This window comes from Strix aluco, chromosome 5, assembly GCF_031877795.1.
Source record: "Strix aluco isolate bStrAlu1 chromosome 5, bStrAlu1.hap1, whole genome shotgun sequence".
Lineage (NCBI taxonomy): Eukaryota > Metazoa > Chordata > Aves > Strigiformes > Strigidae > Strix > Strix aluco.
The window spans coordinates 34384386-34412053 of record NC_133935.1 but is presented as its reverse complement, the minus strand read 5'-3'; the positions used below and the strand labels follow the sequence as shown (position 1 = coordinate 34412053).

At 51.7% G+C, this 27668-nt stretch overlaps 3 protein-coding genes across 3 annotated transcripts; 1 reads left to right on the top strand and 2 right to left on the bottom strand.

The window, feature by feature from the left end:
• Nucleotides 1–1827: 1827 nt before the first annotated feature.
• On the bottom strand, nucleotides 1828–14421 carry LOC141924448 (uncharacterized). The gene is made up of 13 exons (XM_074826918.1): nucleotides 14348–14421; nucleotides 12081–12192; nucleotides 11660–11833; nucleotides 11465–11571; nucleotides 10881–11018; nucleotides 5906–6054; nucleotides 5688–5749; nucleotides 5002–5104; nucleotides 4821–4882; nucleotides 4156–4242; nucleotides 3257–3409; nucleotides 2307–2473; nucleotides 1828–2110 (listed from the first exon to the last, which is right to left on the bottom strand). Exons 2-13 carry the CDS (start codon nucleotides 12189–12191, stop codon nucleotides 2008–2010), a joined length of 1416 nt encoding a protein of 471 aa, XP_074683019.1. The 5' UTR covers nucleotide 12192; nucleotides 14348–14421; the 3' UTR covers nucleotides 1828–2007.
• CYREN (cell cycle regulator of NHEJ) lies at nucleotides 14410–15693 on the top strand. The gene is made up of 3 exons (XM_074826919.1): nucleotides 14410–14645; nucleotides 14738–14813; nucleotides 15166–15693. The coding sequence occupies exons 1-3, from the start codon at nucleotides 14527–14529 to the stop codon at nucleotides 15406–15408; spliced, it is 438 nt and encodes a 145-aa protein (XP_074683020.1). The 5' UTR covers nucleotides 14410–14526; the 3' UTR covers nucleotides 15409–15693.
• Nucleotides 15694–17199: 1506 nt separating this feature from the next.
• TMEM140 (transmembrane protein 140) lies at nucleotides 17200–21597 on the bottom strand. Its single transcript, XM_074825876.1, is given in 5 exon segments — nucleotides 17200–17274; nucleotides 17277–17872; nucleotides 18670–18782; nucleotides 19378–19496; nucleotides 21465–21597. Coding segments are annotated over 3 exon segments (684 nt in total). The 5' UTR covers nucleotides 18683–18782; nucleotides 19378–19496; nucleotides 21465–21597.
• Between the last annotated feature and the right edge of the window lie 6071 nt (nucleotides 21598–27668).

The window sequence follows — 27668 nt, the reverse complement described above, 5'->3', positions numbered from 1 at the left end:
CAATGTTATGTAGATGCTTTTACAGTAGAGTTCAGTTAAGCTTGACTTCTACTCAATGTGATACTTCTTTAAAGCCCTAAAAAGCCATGCCTGGTACGTTCTCTCTCCAGTGTGGCATTTTTTCCCTGCATTTCGACCAGAAGCGCTTCTGTGTGGCGTTTCATCTTGGCCAGCTTCTTCACTTCCTTGCTTTCACTTCCATGCTTTCAAAATAGAAAAGATACATCACACACATGACTTGCGGAAACACGATTCCACAACCTATAAGGTTATAAAGTAGGTATGTTTATTCAGTGCTGAGACACACGGGGGATCGCTCCACCACAAACGTGCGCACCTCTCGTGGCACCTTGTCTCGGCTTTATGCTACAAAGTATCACATATTCATAATACGCCTATACATATGCATCACCTATCCCCGCTTCGTATTATTATGAGCCTGAAAGTCTTTTTCATATGTTCCGCCTCGGTCTCCTAGTTGCGTCTGCGCAGTGTGTCCGGGTGGTCGTGGGCTGGGGTCGCAGAGATGAAGTAGCTCCTCTTCCTCACTGTTGAACTTTTTACCTCCATTCCTTGCGCAGTCTCTGTAGCCTCCTGGACTCAGGACAGACCATAGGGTTGGTTTTGACCAGTTTTTAGGGCTGTCTTCCTATTCCATCAGGAAGTGTTCCCTCACAGCTTCCATTAATCAAGGTTTCCATATTGTTCTGCTCTCTGGCCCATCGACTATGATCTATTATCCTATTTAATCTTAGTTATGTCTTAACTAATGGGCCTCTAGCCCCTAGCCTGATCTCTAAGTCTTCCATCTTCATCTCTAAACTAAGTTATACCTTCATTTCTTGAGTGCCTAATTTCTATATCCTATTTTAATTTCCTAGTTCCTCATCTCACACAGAGCACAGGAACGGGATCCTTATGCAGAACATGCATACAGTTTTCCACAATGAAGATAATGTGGATACCCCAACTCCAGTGTCCTCTTGCGGCTCTCAACCACAGATCTCTCTCCCGTCCACAGGAATCATGCTGATGAAAGCAAGTGCCCACATACTGTCCTCCAAGCAGATTCAAAATACAGTAGTACTAGGAGAATGAGGAAATGTATAGATTTTTCCCCTGAGGGTGCCCTGCCCAAAAACCTGGGGGGTTCCCCACAGCCTTCCTGAGCTTTTCATAAATTACCTGCCCACAAGAAATTCCAAGACTAAAACCAGTCATTCCTGAAGCTGCTTGGGTACCTGCTGATGTTGCTGTTCCTTTGCAGATGGTGTTGTCTGAAAACCAAGTCCTCTGGGCCATGACAAGCCTACAGCAGTGTTACAAGAAGGAAAAACAAAGTCACGCTAGGACTTTCCCAACTGAAGATCACACCTCACAGCCTTTCTTCTTCTCTTGCCATCATCGGTACAACACAGTGTTTGCCTCTCCTGCAACGCCACCCAAGCACACAAAATACTGCCTATGGAGGTGTTGTTCCCTTATTAGTTATGAATTTTCATCTTGGGAGGTCTTCCCATTGCATTATAGTCCCAACCCTTCTGGCCAAGGAATCTGAAGTCACTAAACCGGGAAGATGACCAGAGTACAGGCAACTGAAGAATTCCTGTCATAGTCTCATGATGCCAGCCAGGCCTCCAGGATGAAGTGCTTGGCAGCACTAGAGCCCAAGGAAAGTCCGCAACTGGAGGTACCAAATCCCTCTACTGCATGAGTGTCTGAAGTGCTGCCTAAGATCTCAACCTCATGACTGGTCTAAAGCAGAAACTACTTAAGCCAGTGCATTGCTGTCAACTCCTTAAAGATGTAGGACTTGCTGTAGCCTTGTGGGACAACTCTCAAAGCTGGAAAGCTGTGGAATGAGTCAGCAGGACTTTCAGAGCAGCCTACAGTCAGGAGAACAGAGGAATGGATCTGTCCCAGGCTCTCCAGGAAAACCTCCTCTTAAAATTTCCCCACATGAATACGGAACTAGGCTCTGTAGCTCATGAAAAGGGAAGGCTCTGACTAGCTTACTGAGGCAAAGGCCTGCAGGTCTTTTTGAAGGGCTTCAATGGTTTTGACTTGTTGCTGGACTGTGCCTTTCAGCTTGGCCTTTCCAACTTGGAGCCTGGAAAAGAAGTACAGGCCTTATCATAGAAGTCCACAAGAGCACAAATCCTAAAAGAAGAGTGTGAGAGAACCTCATCTAAAACAAAAGCATCTTTGAAAATTGTGATTATCTTGCTGGGATGCAAGAAGACAGTCCTTTTGTTTTCACACACTCGCAGAAAGTGAAGCCTGGCTCCGCTATGTTCCTTCCTTACCGTTTAATGTGTTCTTCCAGCTCTGTGATAGTCATAGTTGCAGAAGACACATCCAGAAGAAGGCCCTGCAGGTTCCTTGAAGTTGTTAGTTCCCTCTCCTTTATGGCATTCTTTAGGTACACAGCATAATACTCAGTCCAGGTATTGCGTGCTTTCAATTCCTGCAGCTGTCAAACCACAAGAAGAATCCTTGGTAGTCAGTTTAGGCTTGGTAAAAAGGAGTGGACTGCTTTGACTCTCATGTTGACTCTCAAACCCCATGTTACTTTTTCATCTTTTATACTGGCCCCTCTCCTACGCCTACATTGAGTTCCTAGAGTTTCCTAAACACTGCCACAACACTCTACTCCCAGGGACTCCAGATGCTCTTTGTAGCCACTGATTGGCTCCTCCAGCACGGTTAGAAGCTCCTACTGCTCCTAAAGTGACTTTGCAACTCTCTAACAAGGATGAGGTGGGGAGGGAATACAAAAACACACCTGGCAACACTCCAGCATGCCTGCACTTTCCCTGTCACCACACATTCTGCTTTGCCAAACCCAAAAGCAGCACCAAATACACATGCTCTGTGAAACCTGAGAAGCAGCTTTTGGAAAGGAATACACACACCCTTCTCTAATTAAGGACAAAGTGACTTCGTGGTTAGTGACCTTTCTAATCGTGGGCATCAGGCTTATAAAACAAGGCGAGTAACTTACATGTCACTCGATCTACTCCTGTTGTGAAGTTGTCTAGTGTACTTAGCGCAGCCCTCCACTGTTACTTCAAGTGGTGCAAACAGGCAGGCACCAAAGGCAGCAGGGCTGTTCCCTCCCAGCTCCCCCATTACAGCTAGTTGCACACTGAACCACCCTGGGTTACAGAAAACCTCCAAGAAAGGGTCAGTTCCCCACTCTGCTTTGCTACAAAAAAGGCCTGGGCCCCTGCCAAGAGACTGGCTTTCTCCATACCTTAGCTTTAGACCTGTCAAGTTCCTTCTGCAACTGTAGTTTCTGTTCCTGCAGGTCCCTGGTGTAGTGCTTCTTAGCTTTGAGTGAAGTTTCTGTCAGGGAGTTCTTCTTGGGGGTGTCGGCAAGCTCCTGCTGCAGCTGCCTGATCCGTTTCTAAAGAAATGGTGTTCCATGAGCATGGAGAAATCAGTAAGTAGATGGCAAGACGAGGGATGCTTTTACTCATGGGATTATATCGTTAGATCAGTCGTCACGGTGGCCAGCAGGTTGAAGGAGGTGGTTCTCCCCTCCTACTATGCTCCCTGCAGAGACCCCACCTGCAGAACCACATCCAGCTCTGGGATCCCCAGCACAAGGAAGACATGGACCTGTTGGAGTGGGTCCAGAGGAAGGCCACAAAAATGACCAGAGGGATGGAACACCTCTCCCATGAAGAAAGGCTGAGAGAGTTGGGGTGGTTCAGCCTGGGGAAAAGCAGGCTCTGGGGAGACTTTATTGCAGCCTTTCAATACAGGAAGATGGAGAGAGACTTTACCAAGGCCTGTAGTGACAGGACAAGGGGCAACAGTTTTTAACTAAAAGGGGGTAGAATTAGATTGGACATAAGGAAGACATTTTTGCAACGAAGGTGGTGGGACACTGGACTGGGTTGCCCAGAGAAGTTGGAGAATGCCCCATCCCTGGAAGTGTTCAAGGTCAGGTTGGATGGGGCTTTGAGCAACCTCTTTCTGCAGCCCTTCTGCTTCAGAATGGGAATGAAATCAGGTCCAAAATACAGTTCAGGTCCAGATTCAATCACCTCCTCTCAGCAGCACTCCAAAACAAACTCAGTAGCAAGAACAGCTCTCATTATACTGGTTCTATTTATGGATATCTGCATCAGTCTCTAATAGAGTCACCTGTCTGTTGCTGCAACAATCTGTTTGAGTTGAAGCATCCTTCTTTGGCATGCTGGCCAACACTTTCCCTGGGCCTTCAGAATCTGTCTGTGTAATTTCAAAGACACGTGTGAGAACTGGCACAGACTCCTCCTCCACCCTTTTCCACACACAAAGCTCCTGCTTCAGCCAACACGTGTAACGGGTGACTGAAAGAACAAAAAGGGCAAACAGAGCCAGTGTGTTAGGCATCTCTGAACAGGGCTTTCAAAAGGGGATGAAGTACACCTGCCCGAGATAGAGAGGACTGAGGCAGAAGCAGCTAAGTGTGTAGACTGTAGGCCCTACGGGCAACCATTTGATGTTGACTGGATCCGAAGAAGAGCGCTGTGTGGTGGAAAACCAGCAATCTTCACCAGCCTTCTAGGATTTCAGGGGATTGTAACAGGTGGGAATTTTTACTGCTTCAATCCTGTACTAGAAATCCAGCTCAGAGGCCAGCTGCTAGGAGAGCCAGGTCATTAGCTTGACCTCACTTTGTCTCAGACCTCACTGAACAGCTTGCCTTCAGCAGCAGCATGTCAAGATCCCAGTTACGAGCGGGTGGCCGAAGCGGCAGCAGAGTGAAACGAGCCCAAAAGCAAGTGAGTCAAGTGAGGCCCCGCTGCCTCCTCCAGGGAAGGTACCTCAGAATCCCATGGGGAATCAACATCTTTCTCTTGCTCTGCTCCTGCTGCTGGCAAGACACCTAGAAAGGAGGCAAGAAGCGCAATGCTGCTGTGAGTGCTTATTTCACTCCACTCTTCCACATCCACTTCACTCCAGAGAAGCTTACAAAGGTAACCATTTACCACAGCAGGAAATTACCATTGCTGCGCTCCTCTGCAACGGACTGGGCGCGCAGTCTGCATCCATCTCCAGGTAGAAGCAGCACGCTGGCCGACACTTTCCCTGGACCTTCAGAATCTGTCTGTGTAATTTCAAAGACATGTGTGAGAACTGGCACAGACTCCTCCTCCACCCGTTTCCACACACAAAGCTCCTGCTTCAGCCAACACGTGTAATGGGTGACTGAAAGAACAAAAAGGGCAAACAGAGCCAGTGTGTTAGGCATCTCTGAACAGGGCTTTCAAAAGGGGATGAAGTACACCTGCCCGAGATAGAGAGGACTGAGGCAGAAGCAGCTAAGTGTGTAGACTGTAGGCCCTACGGGCAACCATTTGATGTTGACTGGATCCGAAGAAGAGCGCTGTGTGGTGGAAAACCAGCAATCTTCACAGCACCAGCCTTCTAGGATTTCAGGGGATTGTAACAGGTGGGAAGTTTTACCGCTTCAATCCTGTACTAGAAATCCAGCTCAGAGGCCAGCTGCTAGGAGAGCCAGGTCATTAGCTTGACCTCACTTTGTCCCAGACCTCACTGAACAGCTTGCCTTCAGCAGCAGCATGTCAAGATCCCAGTTACGAGCGGGTGGCCGAAGCGGCAGCAGAATGAAACAAGCCTAAAAGCAAGTGAGCCAAGTGAGGCCCCGCTGCCTCCTCCAGGGAAGGTACCTCAGAATCCCATGGGGAATCAACTTCTTTCTCTTGCTCTGCTCCTGCTGCTGGCAAGACACCTAGAAAGGAGGCAAGAAGCGCAATGCTTCTGTGAGTGCTTATTTCACTCTGCCTTTCCCCATCCCTCAAGCCCTGCATCCAATCGACAGGCTATCATTCTCATACAGGCCACAGTGATTTGTCCTCATCACCTCCTCCACGCTGAAGGATCCTACCTGCTCCAGTCCGTGAAGCTGTGCCCAATGGAAAGTCAGCAGTCGTCCCAGAGCAAGAGCTGTCAAGTGCTGCTGGGCCTTCTGTGCCTCCTGCAGAACGTTCTCCCATCCTTTCACAGCGCATGTATTCCTCCAGTTGGTTAGCAATACTGTGTACAGAAAGGAAGGAAATGCATTGTGTAAAAATACCCCCACACTTGCATACACTCTCTACTGGAAGAGCAACAGCCATTCATGAGCCATACTACCCATATTCATAGCCAGCTGGTAAAAGCTAACACACACACACAACTTACTGCACTAGTAGAGTGGTGGAGACTGAAATACTCACTGCAGGCACGTTCATGCTACAGGTGCCTATTCTTGTCTATGGAGTAACTCACACCTGCTGGCTACAGTCTCATCTGATAAACCTGCTCTCCATTTTGAGGGCCAGCAGGATTAACAAGCACCCTGGCAGGCTGACATCTAAGTACAAGAATTCTACCTTAGTGGGATGGGTAACATCTCCTCAAACCCAGTCCTGACTTTGAAGGGCTTCAGAAATTCCCATGGTTAGCCTGAGGACCTGAGCATTTAGAGCTCCTAAGTGGGATATCAAGAGGCCAACAAAGATTGCAGTTACTTTCCAAGCATCGCACAGGTGTTATTTTTTAACAACCCTGGCAGAGGGTCAGCTGGGGCTCCAGAGAGAGACCACTCTCAGGCTTGCTTCATAAGCAGAACTAAAAACAAAACAAAAAACCCCAGAAGGAGAGAAAATATTAAAAATGTGCTCCAGACCAAGACTGCTATGCAAAATGGTGCATTAGCACAACACTGATACTGTGCCAGAAGCCTGGAGGGAAGGAATGAAAATCTTGCTTTGCTAGAGCAATCCTGTATTCCTAAAGGGGTTTTTACCCAGGCACCCTTCTCTCCTGCTTTCCATCGAGACAGGCTGACAGCAGGGGTAGGGGGAGAAGAAATGAAGTCGAGACCCAGTGAAAAGAGGTCATGGGCAGTTGTTTATGGCTAGACAAGGCCTGCTCGTAGGCATAATGCAGTTCATTCACCCATCACTAGGGAAGAGGGCTATTTCCTTCAGCCTAGCTGTGAAGCATGCATAGCCACCTTAGCGAAGAAACGGCCAAGGGTGCAAAGCTACCCACAAGAGGAAAACCGATGAAGAGTTTAGCTTGGGAGATATCAGTTAGATCCCCTCTGAAACAAAAGGCAGGTAGTAATAGAGATATTAAATAGGAATAGAGATATTAAAAGCAAAATCACTAGTCTGGTGCGGCCCTCTGATTACTACCCCTTATTGGTTATCCAGGCAGGTAACAATGAGGTGGTAGAAAGAAGTCTTAAGTCACTCAAAAAGGACTTCAAAGCACTGGGGTGGCTAATTGAAGGCTCGGGAGCTCAGGTCATGTTTTCGTCAATCGCTCAAGTGGAAGGGAAAACTACTGATAGAGGGTGGAAAACGTATCTGATTAACACGTGGCTCAGAGACTGGTGCCACCGTCGGAATTTTGGGTTCTTTGACCATGGCGAGGTTTATAAGGCACCTGGTCTGCTGGTGACAAATGGGACAGGTGGGATGCAGCTGTACCTGAGGGGGAAAAGAATTCTGGGGCAGGAGTTGGCAGGGCTTATTGACAGGGCTTTAAACTAGATATGAGGGGGGACGGGGAGATAACTGGGACTGTTAGGAACAAGTTTAAGGGAAGCATGCCAAAGCTTGAAGGATGGTGGACCGGTGAGGGCTCTCCCTCTGCCACTTCATTTGAGAGAAGGGAAAGATGTTCAGGAATCGTGGAAGCACCTGAGAGGGTCTGGTAGGAAATGGGGCCCATGCTCACAAGAGGGTGTTGGATTCATTAGCTCATCTCAAGTGCATCTACACCAATGTATGCAGTATGAGCAACAAACAGGGGGAGCTTGAAGCCATGATGCAGCACGAGAACTGTGACATAGTAGCTATAACAGAAACGTGGTGGGATGCCTCACACGACTGGAGTGCAGCAATTGATGGCTACAAGCTCTTCAGGAGGGATAGACAGGGAAGGAGAGATGGTGGAGAGGCCCTGTATGTTAGAGAATGCTATGAGAGCTCAGAAATCTAGTATAGCGATAACGGGGTTGAGAGTGTGTGGATTAGGTTAAGGGCCAATAAAGCAGATCTTGCTGTGGGAGTCTGCTATAGACTCCCAACCAAAGCAGTGAGGTGGATGAAGCTTTCTACAAACAGTTGGGAGAAATCTCACCGTCACTTGCCATTGTTCTTGTGGGGAACTTTAACCTCCCGGGTATCTGCTGGGATCACAACACAGCAGAGGGGGAATAATCCAGGAGGTTCCTGGAATGTGTGGAGGATAACTTCCTCACGCAGCTGGTGAGTGAACCGACCAGGGAAGGTGCCCTCTTGGACCTGCTTCTTGTGAACAGGGAAGAGCTTGTGGGGGAGGTAAAGGTTGGAGGCTGTCTAGGGTGCAGTGATCATGAGATGATCAAATTTTTGATCCTTGGAGAAACAAAGAGAGGGGTTAGTAAAACTGCCACCTTAGACTTCTGGAGGGCTAACTTCGACCTGTTCAAGAGACTGGTTAACAAAATCCCTTGGGAGGCTGCCTTGAAGGAAATGGGAGTCCAGGAAGGCTGGTCATACTTCAAGAGCGAAGTCTTAAAGGCACAGGAGCAGGCTGTTCCCGCGTGCTGAAAAACAAGCAGGAGGGGAAGGAGTCCGGCCTGGCTAAACAGGGACCTTTGGCGGGATCTCAAGAACAAAAGGAGAATCTATGGCCTTTGGAAGAGGGGGCAGGTCTCTCATGAAGACTATAAAGTCGTAGTGAAGTTATGCAGGGAGAACATTAGGAGAGCCAAAGCGCAGCTAGAGCTCAACTTAGCTGCAGCTGTTAAGGATAACAAAAAAATCTTTCTATAAACTCGTTAACAGCAAGAGGAGGATTAGAGAAAATCTCCCTCCCCTACTGGATGCAGAGGGAAACATGGTAACTAAGGATGAGGAAAAGGCTGAGGTGCCCAACGCCAACTTTGCCTCAGTCTTTAGCAGTGGAACTGGCTGTTCCCTGGACACCCAGCCTCGTGAGCTGGGAGATGGGGAGGGGAAGCAGATTGAGGTCAGCACAGTTGAAGAGGAGGTGGTCAGAGACCTGCTACACCACTTGGATGCACACAAGTCTGTGGGACCGGATGGGTTACACCCAAGGGTGCTGAGGGAGTTGGCAGATGTGCTCGACAAGCTGCTTTCCATGATTTATCTGAAGTCATGGCTAACTGGGGAGGTCCCATTGGACTGGAGGGTGGCAAATGTGACACCCATCTACAAGAGAGGCAGAAAGGACGATCCAGGAAACTCTAGAGCTGTCAGTCTGACCTTGGTGCCAGGGAAGGTCATGGAGCAGGTCATCTCAAGTGCCATTAAATGTCATATAATGGACAACCAGGGGATCAGGCCTAGTCAGCATGGGTTTATGAAAGGCAGGTCCTGCCTGACAAACCTGATCTCCTTCTATGACTGGGCAACCTGCTTATTGGATGAGGGAAAGGCTGTGGATGTTGTCTACCTTGACTTTAGTAAGGCCTTTGACACTGTTTCCACAGCATTCTCCTGGCGAAACTGACTACTTGCAGCTTGGATGGGCACACGCTTTGCTGGGTAAAAAACTGTCTGGATGGCCCGGACCCAAAGAGTTGTGGTGAACGGAGTTAAATCTGGTTGGCAGCCAGTCACAAGTGGTGTCCCCCAGGGCTCGGTTGTGGGGCCACTCCTGTTTAACATCTTTATTGATGATCTAGACGAGGGGATCGAGTGCACCCTCAGTAAGTTTGCAGACGACACCAAGTTGGGTGGGAGTGTTGATCGGCTCGAGAGTAGGGAGGCTCTGCAGAGAGATCTGGACAGGCTGGAGCGATGGGCTGAGGGCAACTGTATGAGCTTCAATAAGGCCAAATGCCGGGTGCTGCACTTGGGCCACAACAACCCCCAGCAGCGCTACAGGCTTGGGGAGGAGTGGCTGGAGAGCTGCCAGTCAGAGAGGGACCTGGGGGTGTTGATGGATAGCTGGCTGAACATGAGCCAGCAGTGTGCCCAGGTGGCCAAGAAGGCCAATGGTATCCTGGCTTGCATCAGAACTAGCGTGGCCAGCAGGGACAGGGAAGGGATCTTGCCCCTGTACTCGGCACTGGTGAGGCCGCACCTCGATTACTGTGTTCAGTTTTGGGCCCCTCACTACAAAAAGGACATTGAATGACTCGAGCGTGTCCAGAGAAGGGCAACGAAGCTGGTGGAGGGTCTGGAGCACATGTCGTACGAGGAGCGGCTGAGGGAACTGGGGTTGTTTAGTCTGGAGAAGAGGAGGCTGAGGGGAGACCTCATTGCCCTCTACAGCTACCTGAAAGGAGGTTGCAGAGAGCTGGGGATGAGTCTCTTTAACCAAGTAACAAGTGATAGAACAAGAGGTAATGGCCTCAGGTTGCACCAGGGAAGGTTTAGACTGGATATTAGGAAGTATTTCTTTACAGAAGGGGTTGTTAGGCGTTGGAATGGGCTGCCCGGGGAGGTGGTGGAGTCCCCATCCCTGGAGGTGTTTAAGAGTAGGGTTGACTTAGCGCTTAGGGATATGGTGTAGTTGGGAACTGTCAGTGTTGGGTCAATGGTTGGACTGGATGATCTTCAAGGTCTTTTCCAACCTAGACGATTCTGCAATTCTGTAGTTGCTAGTCAGTTGAGTTGAGCAGATCTTGGCAGCACACAGGTGAATTCTCAAAGAGAACTGTGGGGGGAAGTTTTTCTCAACTTCCAAATCCCCTCTTGCAACAGAAAGAGATGCATCAGAAGATGTCGCTGAGCCCAGCTTCAACAAAGGTCTCAACACCTCATTAAACCCCAGTGATGTTACCAAAAAGGGCTGTACATCAGCATGGACATTCTGAGAATGCGGCTGCTCTAACGAGGATGTGAAACACTTACTCGTCATGTTGAAACACCCTGGCATAATACACAGCTGTGTAGCCAAATGGGTCTTCATGAGAAAGATCAGCACCATGCCAAAGAAGTAGTTGTATTACATTCATATCCCCAGCAGCAGCAGCTACCATAAGAGGGGTCCTAAAGCATTGAAGAGATGACAGGAAATACATCAGCTTCTGCAGACATTGCATTGCCATTCCTTCAGTCCCTCTTTGCTCCCCAAACAGTTTATTTCCCCTCTCCTACAGGCAGAGTGAAGGCACAGCCAAACACGTGGTAGTGTCAGAGAATTCAGGTTCGTGGGACCTCAGGGGGTCTCCAGGCCAACCAACTGCCCAGAGCAGACTTGGGGCGTGCGTGTGCGTGCGTGGCAGCACAGCCAACGCTTTCTTGCAGTCATCAGTGCAGAAATTGTCCCCTGAGGTAAGAGAGCAGCTGAGTGGGTCTGCTTTCACAAGTCACACAGAAGGAGCTCCTTCTGGGCAGCTCCTGGTTCTTTTTCAAAGCTCATTCCTATGCCTCCCATCAATCCAACCTGAACAATGCTAAGGAGCCCCATAGCGCACTTTTGACAAACCCTTCACCTTCTATGCTTATCTCGAGCATGCACGTCAGCTCCTTTTTGAAGAAGGAACTCGACCATCTCTTCACAGTGCTTGGTGATCGCAAGAGTAAGCGGAGTGTATCCCAACTGAAAGGGGAAATGATCTCCCTTAGAATAACACAGTAAATTCAAGCAATTTTGGGGAAGAGGAGCCTTACCCAGAGTCCAAGCTCACCTCATTTTGAGCATTGATATGGGCCTTGTGCTCGAGTAACAGCTCCACTAGAGATTTGCTAGGAATGGCGACAGCCAGGTGAAGGGCAGTGTTGCCACCAGCACCTTTGAGGTCAGGGCTGGCACCGTGCTCCAGTAAAATAGCCACACAGTCTTTGTGCTGGTGCTCTACTGTCTGGAAACAAGACACAAAGGAGGAGTAACTTCCAATAGCTACAGTTCTCTCTGCCAAAACACCCGCATCTTCCCAACACTGCTAAGTATGAGCGTCTTCAAGGATTAGGCTGCATGTGCCCCTTCCCTGCTGACCACAACACACCTGTTTCTATGCAGGCCTACATGTAAAGAACTGTGCAAGGTATATATCGCTCAGTGCATCATTGATAAGCCCAATGTACAGCAGCATAAACTATTCCATGTACCTTGATTAGCGGCGTTTTCTGAAAATTGTCACGAGGGTTTAGGTGGCACTTCCTTCCTGCTAGAAATTGAACATCTGCATGGTCGTTCTCACAAGCACGATGCAGAGGCATCCTAGAAATTAAACATATTCAGTTAACACAGACAGACAGCTGAAGACATTGTTTCAGGCTGTGGTACCCACCGCAACCGGTGAAAGCCCCAACTGGCAAAAAACAAGCTGATGGCAAGCTTTCTGCTTCTGGAGCCGGTGGCAGCAGTTGCACACCCAAAGCCTGGGACTGACTAGGGAAAATCCCCAACACATCTGTTGAGTCAGTTCCTCAGCTGCATCAATGAACCTGCACAGGCTCCTGTGCCTGGGCACTGGTCCCTGCCTCCAGTACAACTGTCGAGCCACTGGCACAGCAACGGAGACCGCATCTCGGCAGCCTGGAGTCTCTGGAGGCTATGTAAGTCTACGGAACCTGCAGAGTCTGTGTAAGGCCCAGGGTTTTCCCCCGATCAGACCCGCATGTGTCCCAGAGACAGAAGGGTCAGGATTTCTACCAGCAACAGGGAGGCTGGGCTGTGTCCTGTGAACCCATGCCCTGCTCAAGCAAGCCTCTCCGTCTTGGGCGACGGCTGCTGAGCTCTACAGAAGAGTCACTACAGGGACCCGGCGGGCAGGGCAGGGCAGGAGAGGGCCGGGCAGGGCGGAGCGTAGCATCCACCGCCTCCTGTCCCAGCTCGGGCCGGCATCCGGTAGGGCCAGCGCTGTGGAGCCGGCCCGGCGCCGCGGGCGCTTGCGACCCTGCTGGGCTTTGCCGGCTCCTCCCGCCAGGGTGGGTGGAGGCTTCGCGCCGGGCCCTGTCCGCCCCTTACTGCGGCTTCGCGTCCTGCTCGTCCATGCGGAGCCTCTTCCGCCACCAGCGCCGCCACAGCCGGGCCAGGTCGCCGCTAGCGGCCGTGCTGTGCAGCCCGCCCCGGCCCTCCTCCCGGAGCTCGGAGGCCCCGGCGGCGCAGGGAGCGGAGGCGGTGCCGGGCGGCGGCCGCTCCCGCAGCCTCCTGAGGAGCGCGATGAGCCTCTGCATGTAGCGGCGGGGACGAGGGCACGGCCCGCCCCAAGTCCAGGAGGCGCCCGGCGGGCTCTGCCGAGCCCCGGGCGGGGAAGGGGAAGGGGCGAGAAGGGCCGAGCTGCGAACCCCGAGCTGCGCCTCGCAGCCCCCAACGCGCCTGACCGGAGACGCGCTGCCGTTCCCGCCGCGGCGGCGACAACACAGGGGTGGTGTCGGCAGGGGGCGGCCTAACGGCGGCGAGCGCGCGGGGGGCGTCACAAAGGGGCGGTGTGACGTCGGGGCGGGGCCGGAGCGTGCCCTTGGGAGTGCGCCATTGGCTGCCTTGCTGGAGGCGGGGCGTCGGGCGGGGTGTCGGCGTGGCTGTGGCGGCCGCGGCCGCGGCCGCTGACAAAGCTCCGACCTAAGCATCGCCCTGTCCCGGCCCCGCACTGGCGCTGCGAGGGCGGCGGGAGCTGGGTCTGCTCGGGCGCAGCCCGCTGAATCTGCCGGTCCTTCCCGGCTGCCGGCCCCGGGGGGGGCCCGCCCGCACCGCCTCCTGCCGCGCCTCATCTAGCGCCGGCTTCGGCCGGGACTGGGGGTTTGGAGGGGCGGCGGGGCGGGGGTTACCTCGCTGCTCGCCTGCGCTGGCCGTTCAAGCCGATGGAGAGCTCAGAGTGCCGGGGGAAAACTGTCCCGGCGATGGCAGCCCGGGGCTTCCCGCCGGGGGCGTGTCACGTCCCGCTCAGAGGAGGGAGATGAGTGACTTAAACTCGTAAATCCCTGAGGGAGTGGACAACGGGGAGACAAGTCTCAAAGTCCAGACATGTATTAATTTCCTACAATGTACTAACTGGACACGTGATAATTGGCTAAATATATAACGAATTATGGCAGGTGATATAGTATGCCTTGCATTAACTAATGATAATAAGGAAAAAAGGAAAGGAGAGAGGTAGGCAGAAATGGAAGTCACCACTCCGCGTTCCTGCATGATCTCGTTAATCTTCATGAGCATATTCAGGGGTGTCAACTTTTAACATGCATTTCGCGGATAAGGAAGCAAAGGTCCACCACCGGACAGATGGCCCTTGAAACTTGACAAGATGCACCAGAGCAGAGCCGTCCCGCCTTCACGGGGCTGCCCTCCCCCCTCCAGCTGCACCCTGTGCTCTCGGGCAGCCTTATCGGCTCCAAGCTCCGCACCCTCCGCCCCTGGGCTGCGGTTTCGTTACTTGTGCGCGTTTGAGACGTTCCTCGGCTCGGAGGGCCTCCGCTCCCCCCACCCCTTCTCTCTTTCTCAGGCTGTTCCTCTCAGGCCCGTTTCGGGGAGTTACAAGTCGCCTCTTTGATCGGAGTGTGGGGGCGGAGTCTCCCGGGGCCGCACCGCCCCACCGTGCCCGCCGTGCGGAGGATGGCGGCAGGCGCCCGGAGGCGGCGGCTCCTCCCGGCCTGGATGGGGGCGGCGGGGGACGAGCGGGCGGCGGCAGTGCCCCCCAAGGCCGGGCGGCGGCAGGCGGCGGCAAGGCCCAGGTAGCGCCGCTGGGGCGGGGGGAGCGGCGGGGGCGGCGGGCGAGGCCTGGCCGGGCCCCCCTCGCGCTGAGTGTCTGCCCGTGCTGTGCCAGGGCGGCGGCGGCGGCGGTGCAGCACTGCATGAACGAGGCGGAGCTGGTGGACGTGGCCCTGGCAGTCCTGGCCGAGGTGAGCCCGGACCCCCGGGGGTGGGGACGCGGCCCTGGCCGTGCCCGAGCGGGGCCGGGCGGGCAGGAGCTCCCTGGGGGTCCCTCTCCGAGCACCGGGCCTGGGGGCGCTGCCGAGCGCCACCCGGGTGTTCTGGTCCCCTCCTCCCCTTCCCGGAGGCTGCCGGGGCCGGCGCAGCTGCTTTTGTCCCGCCCGGCCGCCCCACCGGGCCCTGCGGGACAAAAGCAGCTCCCACCGCGGACCTGGGGATTGGCGAGGGGTGTCCCGAGGACCTGGCTGCGCCCCCCGGCCTTGAGGTGCTGTCGGGGTGAAGTCGCGCACAGCCGGGTCTGGTTGTTTTCCCTTTGGTCAGAATCTACGGTGCAAGGAAGGCGAGGAGAAGGCCCGGTCCGGGAGCGAAGAGGAGCAGGAGCTCCAGCCAAGGCCAAAGGAGGCTCCTGGAAACACAGACAACGCGGGAGGAGGCACCGACCGCAGTCCAGCTCTCCCACAGCGCTCTGAGGCTGGTGCTGGTGAGGATGCAGAGAGGAGGACAGGCTGGGAGGACTCTGAGGACGATGCTCTGAAATACGTCAGGGAGATCTTTTTCAGCTAACGTTGCCTCCTCTGCCGTTCCCCAGGAGCAAAGGGGACGGTGAGGAGGGTGGCCCCTCCCACAGCACTCAGGATGGTGGGAATTGGTCCTGGAGTGGGCTGTGTATCTGCCGTGTTGGTGGCCTTCGGAGCTGGTAGGAGGCCCATGAAGGCCATGGGGAAAAAGGAGGGGGGCACTCACTTCTCCTGGTGTGTGCTGGGTTCAGTGGGATTTGGCTCCAGATTAGGTTATGTTCATTTCTGTTTGGCATCTCAGAGCATGGACAGATTAAAGAGGACACCTGGGTTCCTGTGAGTGTCCCTTTGGTGGGTCGGTGTTGGGACTGGAGGGGAGCTGGGAGTTGCTGGCCCTGAAAGGCCTTTGCTGGCTCTGCAGAGCCAGATAGTCATGGTTCAGCCTTGGGGCTCCCTTGTCCTTGCTGTTCCTCTGTACCAGCTGCAGCGGGGCCTGGCCCGCTGTCCCCATTGGACCTGATGCTGAATTTGCCTCCAGGCTCGGGCAGGCCTCCCATAGAAGAGGAAGACATGGGTGGGAGCAGACTAGCAAGGGGCAGGGACCGTCCTGAGGGGGCTGACCCCATGGCAGTGTGCATGGTGGTCTAGGATGGGATGAGGATGGCTCAGTGTCCTCTTCCCAATCCAAAGGTGGGGGGATGAACAAACCATGTGAGACTGGAGCAGGTTTGAAAGCTTTTACTGAAATAAAGAATTGGTCAAATGAGCGTCCACAGCCACATCCACACCAAGACTGCAGCAGGAGAGTAAATAGACCCTCATGTCCCCGAAGGGGATGGAGGGGAAAGGAAGCACTTCTTTGTGTGAGGTTACAGACATGCCATGGAGCGGTGCTGTGTGCTGCTGCAGCAGAGAGACCCCCTCCAGTGCTCTGGCTGTGATGGCCCAGCTGGGGCACTGCACCTGGCCTTTGGCAGCCCTGGCCCACCTCCCCGAGTGCACCCTTGTGTGGGGCATGTGTTGGTCTGAGTTAGCTTTGTGGAGAGCTGCCCTTGCACAGAACCAGTTCTGGAGTCTCAAAGGCTGCTGGAGTGCTGGGCTCAGCTCCATAATATCAGTGGGGACAAACCTCGGGCCAAAACCAAACCAGAATCCTCTGCTTCCTCATGGAAACTATCCTCATTAGGGCTGTGTTCAGCAAGTTGTTAGGCTGCCCCTCCAGGTGCTCTGTTGCTGCTGGGGTTGGATGTGGGCCACTTCACCCAAATGGACTAAAGCAGAGTCACTCCAGATATTATTCCAGCAGGTGAAGTACAGGGGCTCCTGCTGAAGAGAGTATTTCCACTTCCAGGGCCACCACTGTAGTGATCATCACTATAGTGATGGCAGTGTGAAGCCACAGCTCCTCAAGTCACAATTGCCTCAAAGGCATCCCTGCTTAGTCCAGGAGGTGGAGAAGAAGCAGGGTCTCTTTGGGCAACTCCAAGAAAGGAAGCCTGTTAGCATCTCTGCCTGCTTATACTTAGGTTAGATCTGGCCAGAGGGCTGTGTCCACTGTGTGCTAGTTCTGATCTGTCCCCTTCACTGTCCTCTGAGTCAGGACAAGAAATATTGTGGCTTTGCTGCTGTGCCCCAGGCTGAGGGGTGCATTACATGCTGCTGTTGCTAGAAAGCTTCCACGCTGTGCTGTGGGTGTTGGTGTCTGCCGCCTGCTCGCTGCAGGAGTGCTGCACGCAGCTGTGTGCCAGAGCATGGCTGGACGGGGGCCTTTGGACTAAGGATCAGGTTTGTGCCAGTGACTAAAGCTGTAGCGGGATTACTGTTTTAAATCAGGTTATCAATAGCTCTTGCATCTTGCATCTTCTTCATTGCCAAACTCAATGGGCAGGGCCTCCTCAGTAAAAGGGGTTTGACATGAGGTGTGTGCTTGGCCCAGCTGAGGTACATAGTGGCAGTGAGAATCTGGAGCAGTAGCAGAGCCTGAGACCCAAGCAGTGACAGGAAGCCCCCAGTGAAATCAGAGGGCTGAATCCACTGTGTGGTTTGGAAAAGAAATATACCCAGGCCTCCAGACAGGATTATCGTCTTGATGATGAGTATGACGATGATCACCTTCCAGCCCGCTGTCTCCTCTGTGCACTTCACATGTGCAACAAAAATGGGGTAGAAGATGCTGAAGACCAGGCAGGCATACACACAAACCCTGGCTATCGCTATTCCTGGTAGGCTGATGCCCATCATCTGCAGATGCTCGTACTCCAGGCACTGTAGCCGGCCGGCTGTCTCATTCCACAGGCAGAAGTTGTAAAAGCCAATGCGTTTGTCAGGGAGGTCAACCAGGTTCCCAGCTTCCCACAGCAGTGCATAGAGCATCAAGGCCAAGGTCCCGGCAGACTTGAGTAGGGTCAGTGCATAGAGCAGGTGCCCAGTGTACCTCTGTTGCAGCAAACCCATCCTGGTACCTGCATGCTCTCTTGATAGCATGGTAAAGTCTGCTTTGGGGATGCCTGCTGCAAAACATGAAGGGGGGGACTCCTTGGTTGTTGCGTGTTATGGCACCCTTCCCAGGATGTACTTTGAGCCTGTGTCACTGAGGTCTCAGGACTCCCCTTGCAACTAGAGCAGGAGCATCTGAGTCCTACCTCTGACTGTGCTGCACTTGTGTTACTGGGTCGAGGGGGGTGCATTTTTGGTCACAGCAAAGGTGGCTTAATGATGTCCTGAGCATGGAACAGAACTGGGAGGACAGTATGGCTCCCTTAGCCCCACACGTGCCCTTTGCACCGTGATCTCATGTTGGACAAGAGATACATTTGTCAGCAAACTGCAATGATGGGAGGGGAGCAAAACACTTCTGTCTGGTAAGGAGGGGGTTAAAAGCTATTCTGGGGAAATGCTTTTCTTTCAGGTCTGCTCAGACAAGGACATCCCTTGTGATCTTTGGACTACAGAGTAAAATGCAGGCATGACAGGGTCTGAAGTGCAGGGCTCCCCCTGCCTCCCTGTGGGCCCCCTTCTCCCCCCATAGCTCTAGGACACCTGATGCCACTGATGACATGCGTTTCCAGCATCCATGTACCCCTGAGGCCCTTGCATGCCCATACATTTCTGGGCACAGCAGGGCTGATCACCTGCAGCTCTGCTCCCCACTGAGGCTGGCAGACATGGTGCTCCTCTGTCCCTGTTGCGTGAGGACCGATGCCCCATGCAGACAGGCAGTTGTCCACCACAGAGAGGCACCCCGGACCCACCTGCAGCCACTCACCCTCCTTCGAGGCCTGGGGAAATGGGTGCTACAGTGACAGACCTGTGATTGTCATCCTCGCTCCTCTCTCAGACTGCCTGGCAAACCCGACTCCCTGCTCCTCTCCCAGAAACGTGGACTGTCCTCAGTGCCCTCTTGCAGGCTTCTGGTTCGTGCTGAAAAACAGGGAAGTGGCATCAGGAAGGGGTATCACTGGCTGCAGAGCCACATGGCATTGCAGCACTAGCCACCCAGATCTGCACAGAGGAACAAACACAGGGCAAGGAGTTCAGAGACATTGGCTTCAAGCTCAGCCTCCAGCTTGAGGCTCTGCAAATAACCCCTTTCCTGCCTTTGCCAAGCATTCTCTCCTGTGAATCATTTACTACCTTTCCTCAAGAATTTCATGACGTTGGTCCTGCTGTCTCCCTTCCACTGCCCATTGCCTGGTGATATATCATCCTGATGTCCTGGGTGTCATAGGCCATCACCCCACAGCCACTTGTGGATTTGGTACAGCCTCTGTGTTTTTAGAGTGCCAGGAGAGACCCCACTCAATCTGTACCCGGTGCCTGGCTACAGTGCTGGTGACTAGAGACCCTTCACCAACCCCTTCCCACTCCCTGTCTCCCTGGATATTTGGGAGTGGGTCACTTATGTTTAATTTGCACAGGGATAAAGCTTCTCTGTCCCAAACTTCTCGTCCACATAGTCATAGCCAGAAGGAGCACACACCAACATGGAAGGGTGTCACAGCATCCAGACACTGACCTGTCTCCTTCCCCTGGTCAATACCTCACTTCTTCTTGTAGCTTCCCTTGGAGGTCTTCTTCACAACAGGCTTCTGGAAAGACTGGAAGGTCACGTGGAGAATGCCCATTGTTCTGAATCTACAGTGAAGACACAAATGACCAGGAAAATATCTGTGCTCAGGCCCAGAACATGCTGCAGAATGAGACCTTGTGCACACGTAATTTCTCTAGGGTTTGTCTTGACCCTGGTATTGCCTCTTGTTTTGTCTGTACACGTGCTCTCCTGCAGCCAGGCATTGCTGCTCCTCCTCTCCTTGTCCTGCAAGGGCTCACACCTGCCCACTGTTCTCCCTGCCATCCTGCCTCACAGCCCTCAGAGGGAGAACAAGCTGTGCTTGGAGGGGGCTCTTGGTTAGCTGACCACCTCCCCCAGGATTTTTGTCAGAACTCAGAGCTGGGACCGGTACAGCCCAGCCAGCTCCTGGTTCTGCCCACGCACCAGCCCTTTCTGCGGAATTTCTGTAGACTGGTTTCCTAGAGAAGGCAGGCTTGTAGAAACAGGCTTTTGTTCAATCATCTCACATTACCTTTTATTTACCCCCACCTCCATAAAATATAAGAGCAATTAAAAATTGTCCTAGTTGCACATGTTTACCAGAGAGGGGATAGAGAATTAAATTGCTAGAAGGTTCATGGAAATATATGGCAGGGGTGGAGTAGAGCCACCTCAGTGACACTGTGCTGCTATGTGATCTCTGCGTGTGTGAGGGCTCAGAAAAATCCCATGGTATCTCTGCCCTCTCCTCTGTTTTGAGGTTTATATCTGTAAAAACCTAGTTTCTCTTCACAGGGATGCTCCTCTGTTCACTCTGCTAAATTGCAGGCAGCTTTGCCCCTCAGTCTCCTGCTGCCTCCCCAGCCCAGCCCACCAGGTAAATCCCTGTCCCCAGGTGTGACTATGACAGAGACAGAAACATGCCTGGAGTGGGTGCCCTGCGCCAGCTGGGGCAGAGAGTGCATGGCAGGAGGTAACATACAGTTTGGCAATGAAAGCTGAGACCTGGTACCCTGACACCAGCACAACTGCAGACGCAGCTTTTGTGAGCTCAGCAGCTTGGTTCCGGGGGTGTTTTGGAGGCAGCCTGGCTGAGAAGCAGGAGATAAACAGGAAACAGCTGTCACTCAATGTTCAGCTGGGGCTTTTCCCAGACATCTGCAGCCCCTCGGCCTCTAAGGAGGTGCCTGTGCCTTTGGATGGGAGAGTCTGCAGCTGTACCACAAAGGTGCGAGAAAGAGGAACCCAAGCATGGCACAGTGAGCCCCAGCCTGGCTTCAGCCCGCTTGTTTCTGGGCAGGCATCACTGGAAGCACTGAACTTCACCATGGGAGAGCTCTGTGTCTCAGCTTCCCAGGCTCCTTGTGCACAGGTCAGGAGGTCCTTGGGGTGTCTGTGTGAGATGGGGCTTGTAGGGACCCTCTGTACTGCTGGGACTGCACGGCCCTTCCCTCTGCTGGCTCGTACGCAGGTGAGCACCTTCCCAGGCTGAGGCTGTGCCTTCTGCTCAGTGAGCTGCTGACTGAGTGCCTGGGCCCCTCTGCACAGGGGACAGATCCCTGTGGAGCTGCCAGACCCCACTGCGGTGAACAGGCTGAATGCAAAGGGGTGAGGGAATGGGCATTTTCTCTTGCACTGAAGAGCCCCCAGAAGACTTTGCTTTCCTGCATCCCCTCTCCCCAGCTGCTGAGTAATACCGTGAAAGAGCAGTGAGAAAGGAAGGCAGCTTTGGAGTTGGCACCTTTCCTTCAAGCTACCCGCCTCTCCCCCCCCGCCCCAGGATCCCTCTTTCCCCGCCTCAGACAGGATCGGCTGTGGGGAAACCACAGGTTAAGAAAGGCCACTGACAAGAAGGATTGCTGGCAAACAGAAACCAGCCAGCAGCACACAGATCACACTACAGATGAACTGCCCCAAAAGTGTGCCACAGCTGGGGAAGGACCTGTTCCCCCCCAGACATTTGTACCCTGCAGCACCACTTCTTTTCCTGGCAGCTCTCCCCAGATGTTAGCGGCATTAGAAAGGTGAGGGACCCAGTGGAGGATACTTACGGGCTGCCCATCTGGCTGGGTGTAGAGCTGAAACAACGCTGGAAAGTGCTGAGGTACTGCCCCAGTGAGCTGAGCTGGTCTGTGACTGCTGTCTGGTCCCGTGCTGGATGGGTTCTGACACCACAGCCCCTGCTGTGTCACTGGCATCCGCCTCTGCTTTCTGTTTCAGTTTTCAGGGTCATGAGAGCCTCATGTAGTTCTCTGATACTGCGTCATCTAAATATGAGTGAAAAAAACAAGCTGAGCCTAGCCACTAGCATTTGAGCCGGGGGTAGGCTTTCTTCTCCTGGCTGTGGTAAGCGACATGATAACTGACCAGGCTAAGCTCACCCAGGAAAGCTGGACTACTAGGGTGGCTTGAGTGTCCGTGGGGGCTAAGACAAGTTTGTTTTGTTTGGACACTTCTGTAGAGGTGACTGACTGTCCCGGTGCTGACCCCAGTACCGCAGCACTGTCAGAGTTCACTGACCACTTTGACGTCTTGCACTTTGAACGCTGCTCCCAGACCCAGCTTTGCCCGAGCTCCCCCTCACCCACCGACACTGCCTGTGTAGGTGCAGCGCAAAGTGGCAAGCTGCCTGCTGCAACAGGAAACCTGTGAAACCTCGAGTGATTTGAAGGGCAAAACTCTCCTTCCTTTAGTCCTCCTGGCCAGGTCCAGAATCATTTGTCCTGTCCTATAAACAGCTTTGGTGGTGGGTCTGTTAGGTGTGTGTTGGGGGGTGATACATGTGGGACACCTAGCCATGAAGCTGTTCACAGAGTCCCACCTACTAATTCTACATTTAGGCACGGTCTGGAAACCTTCAGGTGGTACATATATTGTGAGCCTTTAATATTGGCACTCACATCCAAGAACACAAGAGGCAGGTGAAAGGAAATATAGGAGGAAGCCCTGAGAAGCTCAATGGATAGAGCCATCAGGCAGGTGGCAGTGGGGAGGTGCCTTACTATCTGGCCTGTGTGCATGGAATAATTTTAGCATTAAGAAGGACAAGAATCTGGATTGAGGTGATTCAGATCACAGATGGCTTGGGCAGGGGTTGTGGTGGGAGAACAGGGACGGGGGCAGAAGGCTTGCAGCAAATAAAGCCTAGCATGCCATAGCTGCTGAGCTGAATGTGGTGAATGGCAGGGACACAGAAGGAAGCCTTGGGGCTGAATATGGCCATCATCTAAAATTGGGGCTGCTGGCTGGAAAATGAGGTATGAGCTGAGACCACCAAGGCCGGGCCTGTGTTCCAGAGAGGAAACATGCATTGGCATGAGGCATGTTTGTGCTCTCAAGAGGGGCAGTCACGCAGTTTCGCTTCACACCACTCACTCTTTTTGTCATTCAGAATGGAAAAATGTATATGATTTGGATCTGGTGATCAGCCAGCTCCTTAGCTGACCTCAGCACCACGGTGGAGGTTGCCGTTTTGCTGCCACATGTGGGCAGGAGGCACAAGCAGCTCCTTCACAAAGATCCTCACTTTGCGTTGAGGTCCTGTTTGCTACAGTGTGTCTGCTCCATCATGCCACTGCACTTCTCTCTCGAGCCACTGTCCTCCTAGATAGGTGTCTGATCCCCTTCCCATCTCCTACGCTTCAGCTTTCATGAGTGTTACAGATGGCCACACATCCTGACTTTAGCCTTTGCACACACCTCCATCTCCCCAGACTTCTCTGCACTGCTCAGAGCAATAAATACAACATTTAGGGTTGTAGCATCTTCCTGGCCAGAACTGGTTGCCTGATTGAGCACCTGTGGCAAAAGTCTCCTTAGTGTTTCCTGAGTGTTTCCTGCAGAGCCTTGTGTCTCCTCCCCTGCAGGGTCTCAGTCTCTGCTGCTAGTAATGCCTCCTGGGATGCCAAAGCTGCCAGCAGGAAGAGGTACAGTCAACCTCTGGCTCAAGACTGGCCCTTGGTACCACTGACCTTATTCTGGAAGCCTCCTTCCACATCTTTGGCTGCCTTTCTGCCAGGTAGTTCCCTTGCCTTCTCCTTCAAGGCATTTGGGCAGGGGAGGTTGTGCTTGAAGGATGAGCAGGATGCAATATGCCCTGCTGTTCTCCTTCCTAGGGACATTTTACAGGTGTCCCCTGGCTGCCCCTATGGCTTGCTTGAAGTCTATCTGATGATGGAGCAGTTGGGGAGGATAGGTGTGATGGGTGAGGGGGTGGGGTAAGCAGGGGGATGATCATCAACATGTCTCATGGAGGAAGAATGGGAAGTGAGAGGAGAAAGAGAGCAGGGCTTCTACGTGTGTGTGCCTGGAGGTAGGAGAGATGGGATGGACTGTTTGGGCTGCTGGACCCTGGTGTCTGTGAGTGGGAAAGCAGAGCTCTTCCCAGGAGCCAGCTTCCACTAAATTCCTGTGCAATTTTCCTTCCTGGAATTGTTTCCTGAAATAGAAATGTAATACATTGTGTGCGTTAAGGAGATGTTCACTTGGCTTTACAGTGGAATGAACTACTCTGCAGCACTTGGTCTCTTGTGGTGCAGTTGAAGCACACACAGCAACACTGTCAGCAGTCCTAGTAATATTAGCAATCACAAGTAAAGCGTGAGATGAGCTGGGACTTTCAAAAGTGTATTGGTTATTTTAGCCTGCTGTTTTAAAAGCTACTATACTTGCTTCCCAGAAGTTGGTCGTGACCCAGTTCCCCATTCCTGAGGGAATCTCCACAGCAGAACTCTGTTTCCTCTAGTTACTCAAAAACCCTCTCAGCTGTAGCTAGTTCTGCCCCATTGTACCAGATTTAAGGGATTTCTGTGGGAGTCCTTAGAGTGGTGAGAAGAGAGGTTGGAGTTCATATTCTTCTACACTGTTTAGAAATCACTTCTGTTCAGAAGAAATTGTAAAATGACTATTTTTTTCTCATCTGTAATCTGCTGACAACTGAAAATATATCTCAGTGAAACAGAACCAACTCTGCTTTTCTTCTTGTAGCTGTCATGAAGAGGTTGCTGGCAACCTAAAAGCCAGAGTCCAAGGCAGTGCAAAGCTAAATGGCTTTGTGCTGTCAGCGTGTGTGCTTCCATGAGACTGAACCCTAATCCCACAGAGTATCAGATGTAAGGTTCCCAGAACTCATTCCCCAGGACTGGTGCCCGGCTGGCTGCAGCCTTTAGCTTGGAAGGTGCCCTTCTTCACCATACCTGGATGTAGTTTTAGCCCTGACAGAAAGCTGACCCACTTGTCTCTGGGAGGACTTGTAATGATGACTTGTGCCTATCTGTCTAATTTTTGTCTTTATTACTACATTTGTCTTGCTGTAATATGGTATGATTTTTCCTCATTTCTTATACAGTGCACAACAGTGGGGCTGTATGGGATATTTCCTTCCAGCTACACATTTTAAGTATTTGGCCAATTGTTTCTTCTTGCAGATACAAATAATTTAGATTTTATTTATTATTGGCAATACTAGCTCAGCCCCTCTCAAATGCTCAAAACTTGATGGCCCTGATTTTGCAGCAATAGGTTCCAGTGTACAGATTAAAATGGAGCATGCTGTAGAGACAGAGACAAGGTAGAAAAAGGAAGCTCACTGACTTGCTTACTGGGCAATCCCAAGTGCTAGGAAATTTAAAGGAGACAAAACTCGTACCTGTCTTAAGCAGTGTATTTTTCATCTCTTCTCCCAAATGTCTGTACAATGCTATACACATTAAGAAAATGCAAACCATGCAGGTATATGACTGTAATAAATAAAATATTACTGAGATATGTAAGAACACATGAATGGCAATACTGGTTTAGGCTAAGGGACCATCTATCACAGCGCCCTGCCTCCAACATGACCATGCGTGGATGGCCAGGAGAGAGCAGGAAGAGGACAACCATATCCAATAGTTTTCCCAAGCGCTATCCTAGATTCTCTTTTCAGCTGAGGAGATTTCCCAAGCAGTATGTGTCTATTCAAAAACTCCCAGTGGTCTAGCTACAAGGTACATATTCACCTGAATCCATGTACGTGTTTTGCATCCGTGACATCCTTTAGCAAAGAGTTCCACAGACTGACTATTTGTGTACAGATTTTATGTCAAATGTTTTTGAGTGTAACATGTATTTTATTTGTTGGGGGGAATGATTTTTGTGGCTTATGATTATCCAGTTTTTCTACTATGATCAAGGAATGGTGGCTTCAGCTGCTTGGTGAATAATTCCTCTCCTTGAGAATCTTAGTGAAACTTCCAAATAGAGTGAAGAAGAAAAAAAAAATCACAATGAAACATCCAAATTTTGTCTTGGCCAGTTCAGACTCAGTAACTGGCTGAGGCTGATACAGTTACTTACTGTTACAGTAAGTAGAGTTACAGAAAGCAGACATTGCTGGACATCAAGCCATTTACTCAGATGACTAGTTGTGGGCATTAAGACTTTCTTCATATTGAGCAGATTCCAACTCACATGCCCACCTCCCCTTCTTCATCTATTTCCTAATAAAGGCATAAAGGGATAAAGACACTCTAGGTAGCTCCCACTGAAACTGCTTCACTATGCATAAAACTGTAAATCAGGAAGTGAATGTGCCAAAGGCAACATGATTTTTTTGTTTTGGTAAGCATGCAGCTCAGCTGAAGAACACGTCCTCACTCCTAGAGTTGGCTCCCAGGAAAGCAAGTTTTTGACATTCAAATGACACTGGACTAGAGTCATACCAGACATCTCCAGAGCATGAATACTATGTTGAGCCCCACTGGTCAAGCAACATGAGTGGGAGAGGAAGAGAAGAGCTGGTGCCACCCAACTGATCTTGACAGGCGATATGTGTTCTTGAGCTGCTCAGCTGCTAGTGCTCACTGGAGGGGGCTGGCTGTGTCAGAACAAGGTGCCCTGGGACACGAGCAGTGCTAGCACCCAGGAAAGCTAGAAGTTAAGTAGTGTGGCAGCCTCCTGAGTGGTGGTGCCACTGCATTCAGGCAGAAGCTGAACAGGGGTCCAGTGCAGGTGAGATGAAAGTACCTGAGTGACAGCAACCTTTGGTCTAGAAATTGTTTCCTCTCAGGTACATATCTAGCACCTGCCTTCACTACGCACCCTGCTGATAAGACACCTCCCAAAGAGCAGTAGGAGGGAGGAAAAGCTGATATCAAGTGTTTTACAGGCTGTGAGATAGTACTCCAGTTGGACCTAAAAAACACAGTAATAAAGTATTAAGAGTCAGGGTTTTGAACTTTTTTCCCCCCCTTCCTCTAAGCAATGTCAATGTCAGGAAAGCCTAGAAGAACATGATCTGTTACACTTTTACCCTCGGTACACAGTAACTAGGCACAAACAGCTGCAGCTGGGGAAGTAAGTGCTTTAATGTCACCCAAGATTACAAAAGCATTTACAAATGCATCCTTTATTAATCTCGTCTTTGGCAGGCAAGCTCTTAGCAGACATAACACTTAAATGTACTCAACTGTACCGTTACTTAAACTGTACTTAAACTGTATTTAACTGGACTGCCTGTCCCACAGAAGCTAATTACAGCTGTAATGATTTGTGCCCAGACTCAGGTTGGCAGAGGGAGAGTCACTTTTAACTTCACCTCTCCCTCCATACTGCAGGTGGCTCATGTATCTTCTTTCTAAAGACTTGGGTCTCCAGCGTGTTGGCTGGTGTGACAGGCACTGACAGCAGGTGAAGACCACATCTCCTCAAGTGGCAAAATCACTGCTGCAGCCCAGGCCCTGCCCATCCTCTCAGCATGACCTGACCCGGCAGATGCATCTTGCCAGCTGGCCGTGGACCAGGTTAGCTGCAGCTAGCTTTAGTGCTGCACTGCAGATTCCTCATCTGCAGGGTACAGTGAGGCAGCAAACTACCGGGTAGGGCCCATGATCAACGGGTGAGATGAACCAGGTCTGACAGTGTGTGGGGAGGCATGTCCCTCGGACACAAATAATATTTACAACATTTTGAAGCTCCTTTTATTCTCAACAAAGAGGTACTTTATATAGTTGATGCTGAACATCATTAATAATATTTAACCCACCTGGCCAAAATAAAGTAGGGAAGGCAAAACACAGGAAAACCTTCCAGTTATATTTGCATAGTTTCAAAAAATAGACTAAGAAAACAGGATCCCCTCCTGCGAATCAATGAATCCAGTCCTCTCCTATCACAGGCACATCCTTCCTACAAACCCTTTCACAAACCAGATACTCATCTGTTAGTTTTCTAGCTACCATGATACTTTATTTTTTTCTGGTTAAGTTCTCCAAGAC